Raw genomic sequence first — 13,445 nt, 5'->3', positions numbered from 1 at the left:
ACCCAGGCGCCGCCAGTGAATGACTTGCCTAAGGTGCTCTGAACGGCTTACACCACAAGGCTTACCACAGGGAGGCGCAGCTGCTTGCCCTTGAGACGATGCAGCGTGTAGCCGAGTCCCAGACCAACGATGTAGGGCCCGGCGCGGGTGTGCGAGGGCGTGTACAGCAGGCTAAACACCTGCCACAGCATGGCGTCACTGGAACATACAACGCAGATACTTTATTTACACTTCATCACAAGATTAGGCCACTCATTTCCTCTAGTTAATATATTTCTAGGTTCTACACATTTTATATTGTGTTCACATAACGATACAGTTGTTGTGCAAAGACTTACATTTTAAAAAACAGGAAGCATAGAATCAAAGTTCCATAAGAACATCTATTTTATATTCTGTCGTGAATAAGTTTTCAGCTTTCCAGGCCTCCGTCAGACAACTTCACGCTGTACAAATTGTCCACAAAACATCAGTGCGAGCTTTTAGCTGTTCAAACATTTGTTTCCAAAATATCACATTTAAAGATCAGCGGCAAAAAGGCGAATATGCTCCTCTTTATTAAAAGACTGACTGAAAAGTGAGGTACCAGCTGCCTCGGTCTATCTTCCCCAGAACCCTTCTGATAACTTCTCTTTACTGCGTCATTTCAGAAAGTACGTTTCCGCCTCACACCGGATTTTATGTCCGTGTCCGGCTTTTACATGTACAAGTAGGGTAAATTTGAACCTCTGTATCTCCGAAACGGATAAAGATATGAGGAACATTTTCACAGTCGTTGTAAATATTGATCTAAGAACACATCATAAAAAATTTATCCATTTGCTGTGTACATACGTTTTGCAAACCGCGGTTTGGTTGTGCTTCGCAAAAACCCTATATTCGAATTTTTTCAGGAACTGCCCATGAAGTAAAAGGTGCCTCCAAAAACCCCTTCAGGTGCATCTAGACCAAACGCAAAAAGAACCAACCGATTTGCTCCAATTGCCTGAGCTGGAACAAGCGTATATTATTCAAATTGTGACCCTGTACTGCAGCATCGTTACAGTAAGACGATCCTCTGTTAGGAATACAAATAGTCCCTAGTCTATCACCAATAGAACCCAAGGTATAAGGCGCGGAAAAATCTCGTTTTTATACGCGGCAGTCCATACTGTCGCATGCGTACCGATTATGCATTTGTCCGAAGAACAGTACCATTGGAATGTTTAGCATATCAGCAGAAAAAAAGAAATATTATGTATTGCATTCATGCCAAATTAAAGCAATGCGATTGTGTTTTCCGTTTAAAAGGTCAAATATTGCCTCTATAGTTTTATACTCAAAACTTGATCCAGTCTTGTGTTTTTCGTATTGATGTATACTCAATCTTCTACAACGTATCTCAATCCACTGCTAGATATAGACCTCCTCCATATGTTTCATCTTTGCTTTTGAGCCACACGGTACCATCGTGTTACAGTCACCAGCCTTTCTGGATCCTCCAACGCCTGTCTCACTGTACATTGCTCCCCTGCGAACAGTTCTGAGGATCCACCTGCTGTGATATTGTCGAGCTACGTGTCCGACCCATTTCCACTTGAGTCTTAAAATTCTCTCGAGGTAGTCTGTTCCTTTGTTCTCCTTCTAATGTCCTCTGGTCGAATCGCATGCCTGAGGCTGATGTCTAGAATCTGTCGCTCAATGGCTCCTTGTGTATTTGCCTCAGAGTCATGGTGTCCACAACGTAGGTTGTAACCTTAGCCGTCGGGTCATTTGGAGCATCCTTGTTGGTCAGTACAAATCTCAGTTTCTGGAATGCTACCCATCTCAGACCTATTCTGCAAGGAATTTCTGGATTTGGTCGTTTTTTCCTAGTTTAATTTTGTGGCCAAGCTATATGTATTCATCAACTGTTTTACAGACTGCTTTCCGACTGTAAGTGGTTGGTTCTGTGAGCTTACTATTTTTGTTTTATTGATGTTCATTTCGAAGTCAGTCTTTGCAGAGGCAGGTTTTGAGTCTTGGGTCATTTTAGTTCTTTCAGACCTTCACTTATGAGCACGACACCCTCAGGGAAGCGCAGATGGTTCAGATGTGAACCACTCATTTCTGTCCCCCTGTTATTACAGTCCAGTGATTTGAATACATTTTCTACTGTAAGTGTGAACAGTTCTGGAGAGACGATGTCGACATGGTGGACTCCTTTTCCGGTTGGAATCTTACTGGTGACAAGGTCTTCATCCACTTTATAATTGTTGCCTGTTCGTAGATGTATTTCAGAAGCTTTATGTACATTGAATGTATCCTGCCATTTTCAAGGGCCTCTATCATTGCCTAAATCTCCACGGAGTTGAAAATTTTTCGATAATCTATAAATGCCAGATGAATCCAGATGTTGTACAGGGTGATGTCTATGTGCAGTCTGAAGCGACGAATGAAAATTTCTATAAAGTCTGCGATTCGATCACGGTTCTCCTGCTTGCTAGGGCAGTTGCGCTAACCACTACGCTACCCCAGCGCAGTGGCTATGCACAACTAACGAACTACTCTAGCATGCCTCCCTGCCAAAACTAAATTCCCATATACGCCTCAGCCCACTTGGTATTTCCCCTAAACCTGAACAGCATTTCAGAAGCTGTCCAACAGTGTAGGAATAGAACCTCAGTGTCGAACGGAACGGAGGATTCTCCCGCAAACCAAGGCACGGGTGCTTTAATCAAATGAAATTATATAGAGTCAGAAACCTCAAATATCTATGATTTGTACACGAAGACTGAAGCAATGAATGGAAAATTTGTACCAAAGCCAGGATTCGGACCCGGGTCTTTTGCTCACTAGTCAATGCGCTATCCACTACGCCACCCAGGCACGGTGGCTTTGCAGAAATGCACCGACTGCCCCAGCACGTCTCCCGTCTCAACCACAATTCCCATTCACACATCTGTCAGCGGGCAGGAACCCGCGTTCGAATCCTGGGCTTGGCACAACTGAGTACCCCGTAACAGTTGTTTTCTCAAGAAGACGACGGGTAGTCAGGACGTGACCCATAGACAAAAAATCTTTCCGAAATCCCCCTTGCTCATCGGAGGTTCATTTATGCTCATTTCTCTTGTGAGGCGGTTTGTTACAATTTTAGTTGCGACTTTGTAAAGATGTGATAAACTGACCACGTGGTAGTTATTCAAGTTTTTCTTATCGCCCTTTTTGGAGACCTGTACCACTTCAGCATTTTTCCATTTCTCTGGTATTATTCGAGAGTTGGTTGATTTGTGAATAGCATCCTCACATCTTCCAGCAGGTTGTTTCCCCCTAGTTACAGTATTTCAATTGTTACCATATCTTCCCCAGCAGTTTATTTTTTATTTTTAGTTTTTTAAGTGCATTTTATACTTCAATAGTGATTACTTCAAGTGCATCTCGAGAAGACAATTCGCCGTCTTTGGCTTTCATAGGAAGATAATCTGTTTTTGAGAGGTTGAATTATTTAACTCTTACATGCGTAACAAGTTAAAATTTCTAATAGAGATGAGTTTGTCCCGCGTTACATTCTCCGGCACGTGTGAGAAAATTGGCTAAGCGCTTCCCTTGAAAGTGATATACATACATCAAAAAAAGTTTTGCATCACTTAGGTTCCGAGAGTTCCGGATACTGTACAGAAAATTGGAATAGAGATCAACATAAACATTTTTTATTGCTCATGAAAACCACACATTGCATGTTGTACCACCAAACAGCGAGACCTTCAGAGGTGGTGGTCCAGATTGCTGTACACACCTGTACCTCTAATACCCAGTAGCACGTCCTCTTGCAATGATGCATGGCTGTATTCGTCATGGCATACTAACCACAACTTCATCAAGGCACTGTTTGTCCAGATTGTCCCACTCCTCAACGGGATTCGGTGTAGATCCGTCAGAATGGTTGGTGGGTCACGTCGTCCATAAACAGCCCTTATCTATCTATCCCAGGCGTGTTCGATAGGGCTCATGTCTGGAGAACATGCTGGCCACTCTAGTCGAGCGATGTTGTTATCCTGAAGGAAGTCATTCACAATATGTGCACGATGAGGGCGTGAATTGTCGTCCATGAAGACAAATGCCTCACCAATATGCTGCCGATATGGTTGCACGATCGGTCGGAGGATGGCATTCACGTATCTTATAGCTCTTACGGCGCCTTCCATGACCACCAGTGGCGTACGTCGGCCCCACATAATACCACCCAAAACATCAGTGAACCTCCATCTTGCTGTACTCGCTGGACAGTGTGTCTAAGGCGTTCAGCCTGGCCGGGTTTCCTCCAAACACGTCTCCGACGATAGTCTGGTTGAAGGCCGATGGCTGCAAAGATGGACCTCGTCATAGGCGTTGGGAATGAAGTTGCCCATCATGCAGCATATTGCGCACAGTTTCAGTCGTAACACGACGTCCCGTGGCTGCTCGAAAAGCATTATTCAATACGGTGGCGTTGCTGTCAGGGTTCCTCGGAGACATAATCCGTAGGTAGCGGTCATCCACTGCAGTAGTAGCCGTGGGGCCCCTGAGCGAGGCATGTCATCGACAGTTCCTCTCTCTCTCTCTCTCTCTCTCTATCTCTCTCTCTCTCTCTCTGTATCTCCTCCATGTCCGAACAACATCGCTTTGGTTCAGTCCGAGACGCCTAGACGCTTCCTTTGTTGAGAGCCCTTCCTGGCACAAAGCAACGCGATCGAATCGCATTATTGACCGTCTAGGCCTGGTTCAACTACAGATAACACGAGCTGTGTACTTCCTTCCTGGTGGAATGACTGGAACGGATCGGCTGTCGGACCCCCACCGTCCAATAGGCGCTGCTCATGCATGGTTGTTTACATCTTTGGGGGAGGGGGGGGGATTAATGACATCTCTGAACAGTCAAAAGAGGACTGTGTCTGTGATACAATATCCACAGTCAACGTCTGTCTTCAGGAGTTCTGGGAACCAGGGTGATGCAAAACTTTTTTTGATGTGTGTATTAAGATAGCTAGTTTCTATGTCTCACCAGACTGGACAACAACAAAAATAAGTTATAGTAGATACGATTTGAACGCGTGAAGATATTAACGATCGTATTGAAGGATGAATGGAAAGATCGTTCAGTTCCACGTTATCAACAGTACTTACTTTTTCTATCTAAAACCCTGGGTTTATTTTAGTACGATGAAGGTAGAAGTATACAAAGTGTCCCTGAGCAGAAGTGAAAACTCTGTGAGTTAATTTTTAGTGCACAATAGATCAGAAGACGTAGAAACTACTTCATGCGATATAACCCTTTAAAACAGACATCTGAAATTATTTTAACGGACAATCTAACAAGGGATCTCACGTACTCGTCATCAACGATTTCGTCAAAATTTATGGCATAATGCATGGCGTGACCAGAAATGAAAGTTACAGAAGTGCGAGCTTCTGATAACCAAGCATGTAGGGAAAAAATAGCATTTTTGGCCCGGGTTTGGAGAGTCATGAACCACTTATGTGAAGATGGCTTCCAGGCAACGGCTGGCTCAGCGGAAAAAGTGCAGAGCGATAATCCGACTGTCGTGGGTGTCGATCCACGATGCTGATACTTTCGTGCTTTCAGGATACTCTGCAAATAAACCGAAATAATGCTTCTACCGATGTTCCACGCACGTCATTAACTTCACTTTTAGTATCACACATTTTCGGTTAATTATGTTTTTTTCACAATATTCTCACGCTGTTCCCGCAATTTTCTTGAAAAATTCTCATTACTCAGTCGAGAGCTAGCACACTAACGACCTCTGTAGCCCTAGTCCATAATGATCGACAGGCCGACTTTACCAGCACCGGGAACCTATTGTTCGCGTGCAGCTGCCGAGGGCTCGAAGATCAAAACGAAACACTGAAGGCGAAGTCCTTTACGCTTTCATTGCAATCCCGCCTTGGAAAGTTATTTGCAGAGTCCTCGTGGCTGCTGTAAATGCAGTCCTTCCTTGTCTGTAAGAATATACTGAACTTCCCGCGTCACGAGAAGATATAAATTTGTATGTAGAAGAAGGGACTCTAACCGTTTGAGATGCGTTGTTTATGAAGGACACTGAAAATTAAGTGGTCAGATAAGAAACGAGATTGTTCTCCACGGAAGCTGCGAAGAAAGGAATATGTGGAAAGGACTAATTAGAAAAAGGGGTGGCTTAACAGGACATGGGGTTAAGGCAACAGTATTGGGTTGTTATAATTAAAGTGTAACTACTCACTGAGGTCCAATGAGGACTGTAATTATGGTATGGCAGCAAAACATAATTATGATGATGTATTAAAGCGCAGCCGATTTACGCTGGAAAAGAATTAGTTCCAGTTTTGGTCACAAGGCGCAAATCTGTCGCTGCACTGCATCTCGCCGACATCCGCGGTCCTCATATTGAACAAATGGTGTAAGCGGCAGTTAATAATATAATCAACATTATGTCTTTCTCACTTGTTTCACCTTTTCTGCCCACGTCCCGTTCCTAATCCATTACATAGGGAAACATTTCTGTAGGTCTTTCATGCATTCACAGCGCCAAATTTGCACTTCGTTACCAACATTGGAACTAATTTTCTTCGATTCCACATTAACACATTAGAATAACTACCACGTTTCGCTGCCAGACGATAATTACAGTCCACACTGGACCTGCATGAGGAGCTGCACTTTAATTACAACCATCCAGTAGCGACTTCTAGAGTGCTTTAAGTAACCACAGAGGAGAAAAACCGTGCGGGAATTTATAGAGTGGTATACGTACGACAAATAGAGAGGAAACAGTGGCGAACCGCCTCTTATCAACCACCAGACTAACGATTCCTTTTAACGATTAGTCCTTTTTCCAAACTCTTGCTTTGTTATTGTGTTGCCTACATGTTCGATAGAGAATTACCTCGATTACTATCCAATGTAAAGGCTACATATAATTATTTTGTTTGTCTGTATGACTGCATACTTCCCATTTACAGAATATTAAGTAGCACAATGGTTTAAATATATTGAAAATTAATGAAATATTAAATGAAATACAAATGCAACAACAAAGTAAACTTCCAGAATGAGATTTGGAAGGTAGGAGACGAGGTACTGGCAGAAGTAAAGCTGTGAGTACCGGGCGTCAGTCGTGCTTCGGTAGCTCAGGTGGTAGAGCACTTGCCCGCGAAAGGCAAAGGTCCCGAGTTCGAGTCTCGGTCGGGCATACAATTTTAATCTTCCAGGAAGTTTCTATACTCGATGTTAACAAATTGCTTTTCTTCAGAAAGGATTTCCTTGCCATTGCCAGCCTACATTTTATACCCTCTCTACTTCGACCATCATCAGTTATTTTGCTCCCCAAATAGCAAAACTCCTTTACTACTTTAAGTGTCTCATTTCCTACTATAATTCTCTCAGCATCACCAGAATTAATTCGACTACATTCCATTATTCTCGTTTTGCTTTTGTTGATGTTCATCTTATATCCTCCCTTCAAGACACCATCCATTCCGTTCAACTGCTCTTCCAAGTCCTTTGCTGTCTCTGACAGAATTACAATGTCATCGGGGAACCTCAAAATTTTTATTTCTTCTCCATGGATTTTAGTTCCTATTCCGAATTTTTCTTTTGTTTCCTTTACTGCTTGCTCAATATACAGATTGAATAACATCGGGGATAGGCTACAACCCTGTCTCACTCCCTCCCCAACCACTGCTTCCCTTTCATACCCCTCGACTCTTTATAACTGCCATCTGGTTTCTGTACAAATTATAAGTAGCCTTTCGCTTCCTGTGTTTTACCCCTTCCACCTTCAGAATTTGAAAGAGAGTATTCCAGTCAACATTGTCAAAAGCTTTCTCTAAGTCTACAAATGCTAGAAATCTATGTTTGCCTTTCCTTAATATTTCTTCTAAGATAAGTCGTAGGGTCAGTATTGCCTCACGTGTTTCCACGTCTCTACGGAATCCAAACTGATCTTCCCCAGGTCGGTTCCTACCAGTTTTTCCATTCGTCTGTGAAAGTTAGTATTTTGCAGTCGTGACTTATTAAACTGATCGTTCGGTAATTTTCACTTCTGTCAACACGTGCTTTCTTTGGGACTGGAATTATTATAGTCTAAAAAAAAAAAAAAAAAAAAAAAAAAAAAAAAAAAAAAAAAAAAAAAAGAGATGGTAGAGCACTTGCCCGCGAAAGGCAAAGGTCCCGAGTTCGAGTCTCGGTCGGGCACACAGTTTTAATCTGCCAGGAAGTTTCAAAGTAAACTTGTTTTGGTAGTGTGCTGCACAAGCTGCCAACGTCTTAAACATTCCTCTGTGGAATAGAGGGATTGGGCTAGAAGAACTTATTTTAGATTTTCGTTGCTGAGTGTCATACTAACAGATTTTCTGAACCGCTGACAGTTTTAGTGCTGAGCAACAAAAGTCATTTCAACAGCCACAAATAGTAATCTTACTCTAGTGGTCAGGAAGTCTGAGTCTTAGGCGATGGTCTCGGTTTCGATTCTCTGTTCTGTCACAGATTTTTCCTAGGTAGAAGTACTATCTCGGGGTGCACCCATCCTCGTGATGCCGAAAGAGTAGATAATTCAATGAGAAGTAGCGACTCCAAGACCTGGAAAGCTGACAATGCCCGGGAGAGCGGCGTGATGATCCCACGCCACTCCATACCGCCACATTGCGGAGGACGAGACGGTGGCCGGTCGCAGAGTTCAGTTTTTTGTAAGGTCTTAACTGACAATTTTATTTCCGAGCGCAGAGAACATCCAAGGTTCACTTAAGCTGCCTCACCTCAAATAATTCGGAAACCATTTAACAACCCATAATTCTGTCACCTCGTAGATGCATTAAAAGGAAGTTTTCTCTGAACGACGTACTATATTAATTCAGGGATACTGGTGTCAATATCGCTTTTTCTACCGTAATAGCACTGTAGTAATTTTTATCTGCTAGTATCGTATATCCCGAAGAGAGAAAGTGAACTACATTTCTCGCTCTGAAGAAATATTTTGAAGATTTGTATGTTTTGGACACCAAAGAAATTTGTCTCACTTTTGAGGTGAACAGCTTACAAGGGGACCCTCCATACTGTAAATCACGGATTTTGATGCGCTTCAAATATGTTGTAGAGGCACTTAACCTGAGTACCTGGCTATCCGGTTTTTTAGCGACGGCCTTGGTTTTTAAGAAAATCGATTTTGAAGTTCATTGCGGGCTTTGTATACCGTAATATTACATATATTCTGAGCAAGGCAGCGTAGCACAGCAGTAAAGGTTCACGGCTACTGCGCTAGAGGTACTGTGTTCGAATCCTGCTCCCACATGTTTTTTCATGTATGCAAGAAGCGTCCGGAAAATTTGGTCCTAACGTTCAAAAACGAGTAGATGCATTAACTGAGAAATATAGAAATTTAGTCGTGTCCTGATAGAAATCCGGGAAGTTCACGAAACTGGTGTACGAAGAATTTTTGCGTTCTGTAATTCTTCCGTACGTGGGACAGAAAAAGTGTTTCTACATTATCGATTCGTGGGGATGGCAAACCGACTTAACCGACTTAACTCTATACGATCACCTATTCACTGATGAAAGGAAAGTGAGCACCTGCACCCTAAAAGTGGTCCCACCAAAGTGCACCCCGTATTGCCAGCCCTGCGATATTTATTTTTACTGACAGGTGAATATCTTCACGAAAATTATTCAGAATGCTCCCGACTTGATGAAAGACAATAGAGAGATCGCTTCTAGGTGAGATTGGATAAAATTACATTCGCTAATCCTACATCATTTCAGCGCACCTAATTTTGAACTCATGATTAGCTACACATGGTTCGCATCGAAATTAGCGGATGAAAGAGAAATCTTTTTGAATGCAAAAGAATTGTGTTTCCCGGTATCGCTAATGAAGAAACCGTGCGCCTGCAATACGGCTGCTTTCATAAAATGCGTGTGGTGCTGCGAAAATTTGTGCTCCGGTTGTTTCTATGATAAGTGGCACCCAAATTATTGTTCTGGCACATCAAGCAATGTGGACGATGAAAAATAAGTTTTCGTAATATTGTATGGCAGAAAAAATTAATAACTGAATATATCTTTATAATTTCACACAACTTACACTGTTTGTTGATATTTTTCGAAATAAAATTGAAAAATTGGGTCGATTTTGAAAAAAAGTTGACGAGTAGAATTCGAACACGGTACGTCCAGCACGGCAGCCGTGAAGCTTTACCGCTGCGCTACGCTGACTTGCCCGGAATATGTGTAATATTACGGGTATAAAAAGCACGCAATGACCTTCAAAATTGATTTTCTCAAAAAACAAGGCCCGTCGCTGAAAAACCGTATAGCCAGGTACTCAAGTTAAGTGCCTCTACAACATATTTGAAGCTCGTCAAAATCCGTGATTTACATATGGAGGGTCCCCTTGTAAGCTGAACCAGCAGACAATCTCGTAGAAAGGGCATCGACAGCTGTGAGTAATCGTATTGGGCATGTCACAGAAGAATCAATACAAGCGTCTTAAGGGAAGAACACTAACAAATAGACCCTCGTAGGTTCCAGTTCCTCTGCGTCATTGTTCTCGGGACTAACGACAAAGTGCGAACAAGGAGCATTGCATCAGCCGCGGTCTCTCTTACGGGCTACAATAAGCCTCTGGCTTGCTAAGTGGTGATGACACGTGCAACTGAAGCGATAGAGCTAGGGGATTTCTCGTTGTTCACAGAAACGATGACTTTACAGAAGCGGCCCACTGGCCATCTTGTGAAAGGAAGTCCTCTAATTTGTCAGCGTAATGCACCACCAAACACCTTGAAGAAAGCAAGTAGGTAAGTAAGTCTGAACCAGTCAAAAGAGAGAAGACAGGTTAAGCTATCAAACGATCCGATCAGAGTCAACGCTTGTACGAGGACAGATTACAGTGCTCTGATTTCATATGCAGAGATGGCGACAGCGGTGACTTGACACGTGAAAGAAGCAGCGAACGCAGTCTGCAAAAATTGAATTCCTACTGTCGTATCGGGTGAACGACCACGGGGATGGTGTAACGCGTTATTCCGTTTTTGTATGTTATCTCAGCTGAGGAGATGCGTATACGTCGCAACATCTGGCGACATATGTGGCAGTAAGTGAATTTACTCTTTCCAACGCGTTCCTTGAACTGTATGCCAATAGCACAATGTTGAAAATTATACTACAGTTTTCATTGTCTGTTAATTCATCTGATATATTGCCAATTAAAGATACTTTAAATTTTGTCGGTCCATTACCCATGACGCTCGTCCGATAACCAGTCACAACTTCCCCAGTAGCCGTTCTAAAGGCTGTTCAATATATTCAGCGTTTATTTACAGATACGCCATCGCATATGCAATTTTCAGTTCGCTTGACCTCCTCACCAGATATCAATTTTGACGAATAATATTGTTATTGCTCTGCAGAATTCATCTTTCCTTTGTAACATTGTAACAAACTTGTGCACTGAATTTTAATGATGATTATTCCTTCACCGCAGTTGGCTACCACCAAGGCAGCAAATTAAGCATGGAGAGAGAGCTATGTGTCGTATGGATGTTAACTGATTCCCACTTGCACTCCCCAAACCGACTCACGTTGTGAGGCAGAGGGTCGTCCCGGCAGCACTATCGTTTCGCCGATTTTCAGTTCTGTTCGCGAAGATGAGGAGGAGAACCATCGATCACACCACTTCAGATCACCAGTTTCTCCGAATTTCTAATAATAGTCATTTCGCGTCACGTATGTTGGCTGGCTGTTTCCGGAGTGCAAATGTAAATACGCTTTCCCCACCGTGACGGGAGTGCTAACGAGCTCTCGGGCGCATTGTGTGCGGGAATTCGCTTGGGCTGAATTATAGTGGCTAGGTGAGGCGTGTTCCTTGCTGGTGGAGACTGTTCAGTAACACGTCATCAGAATAAGCTATAAGACGTATAATCATGTTCATGACATTAAAGGCAAATCTACATGAACTTGAATAACAACAAGTATTTCGGGAAATATTTTTCAAGTGAATACACTTGTATCGCTTTTAGTCGAAAACTGATATTTTGAGGCCGTAGCTGTGTACAAATACAGGCTGATTCTTGCGAGGAAGAAAACAGCGGCGGGTCACTACTGATAATGGTATTTATTTACATAGATAACGCCGTTACCAGTGCAGATTCATCTTCAGGCGGCTGTTCACGTCTAGTTACAATCCGACAATGGTAGCATTGGTTTTCGTTTGTTTAGTCCCACTTGTGGTGAAAGTTCCTTGGGGTGGTGGTGGCCCACAGCAAAAAACGCTGTTGGAAAAGACCTATTTAAACGCGACTATCCCCAAAAACCATGGAACACAATATAAACAAATCTTTAAAGTTTAGCTGTGGTAGTTATAAATTACGTAAGTCCAAATTCCCGCGTCATTCTGTTATTTGCTTGCTTTCACGAAATACTGAAGAGTATTTATTTGTCGTGTCTACCAAACCACACAGACACACTCTCTCACTCTCTCTCACACACACAGACACACACACACACACACACACACACACACACACACACACACACACAGTTTTTCCTCATCGGAAAATATAACGGTGCCAAGCATTTCGATCTCAGACATTTTACGGTATGTACATTGATATGAAAGTAGAAAATTTACAACGTACAAAGCTTCATTATCTACAATTTATATTCAATAAGCATTAACTACACATAAAGTAAACAAATAAAGAAGTTAGTTTGTTACAATATGTTATTTATACTCCTGGAAATGGAAAAAAGAACACATTGACACCGGTGTGTCAGACCCACCATACTTGCTCCGGAAACTGCGAGAGGGCTGTACAAGCAATGATCACACGCACGGCACAGCGGACACACCAGGAACCGCGGTGTTGGCCGTCGAATGGCGCTAGCTGCGCAGCATTTGTGCACCGCCGCCGTCAGTGTCAGCCAGTTTGCCGTGGCATACGGAGCTCCATCGCAGTCTTTAACACTGGTAGCATGCCGCGACAGCGTGGACGTGAACCGTATGTGCAGTTGACGGACTTTGAGCGAGGGCGTATAGTGGGCATGCGGGAGGCCGGGTGGACGTACCGCCGAATTGCTCAACACGTGGGGCGTGAGGTCTCCACAGTACATCGATGTTGTCGCCAGTGGTCGGCGGAAGGTGCACGTGCCCGTCGACCTGGGACCGGACCGCAGCGACGCACGGATTCACGCCAAGACCGTAGGATCCTACGCAGTGCCGTAGGGGACCGCACCGCCACTTCCCAGCAAATTAGGGACACTGTTGCTCCTGGGGTATCGGCGAGGACCATTCGCAACCGTCTCCATGAAGCTGGGCTACGGTCCCGCACACCGTTAAGCCGTCTTCCGCTCACGCCCCAACATCGTGCAGCCCGCCTCCAGTGGTGTCGCGACAGGCGTGAATGGAGGGACGAATGGAGACGTGTCGTCTTCAGCGATGAGAGTCGCTTCTGCCTTG

General features: G+C 43.5%; 1 protein-coding gene across 1 annotated transcript in view; it reads right to left on the bottom strand.

Annotated features, from left to right (window-relative positions):
* The window catches only part of LOC126095629 (nose resistant to fluoxetine protein 6-like), a 193,644-nt gene that overhangs the window by 20,476 nt on the left and 159,723 nt on the right, over positions 1-13,445 (bottom strand). Inside the window, exon 9 of the mRNA XM_049910393.1 lies at positions 66-198. Within this exon, the coding sequence (XP_049766350.1) occupies positions 66-198 (133 nt within the window). The remainder of the gene's footprint in view (positions 1-65; positions 199-13,445) is intronic.

The sequence above is a fragment of the Schistocerca cancellata genome, chromosome 8, assembly GCF_023864275.1.
Source record: "Schistocerca cancellata isolate TAMUIC-IGC-003103 chromosome 8, iqSchCanc2.1, whole genome shotgun sequence".
Lineage (NCBI taxonomy): Eukaryota > Metazoa > Arthropoda > Insecta > Orthoptera > Acrididae > Schistocerca > Schistocerca cancellata.
The sequence above is the reverse complement of the archived record's forward strand: the minus strand, read 5'-3'. Positions and strand labels throughout refer to the sequence as shown.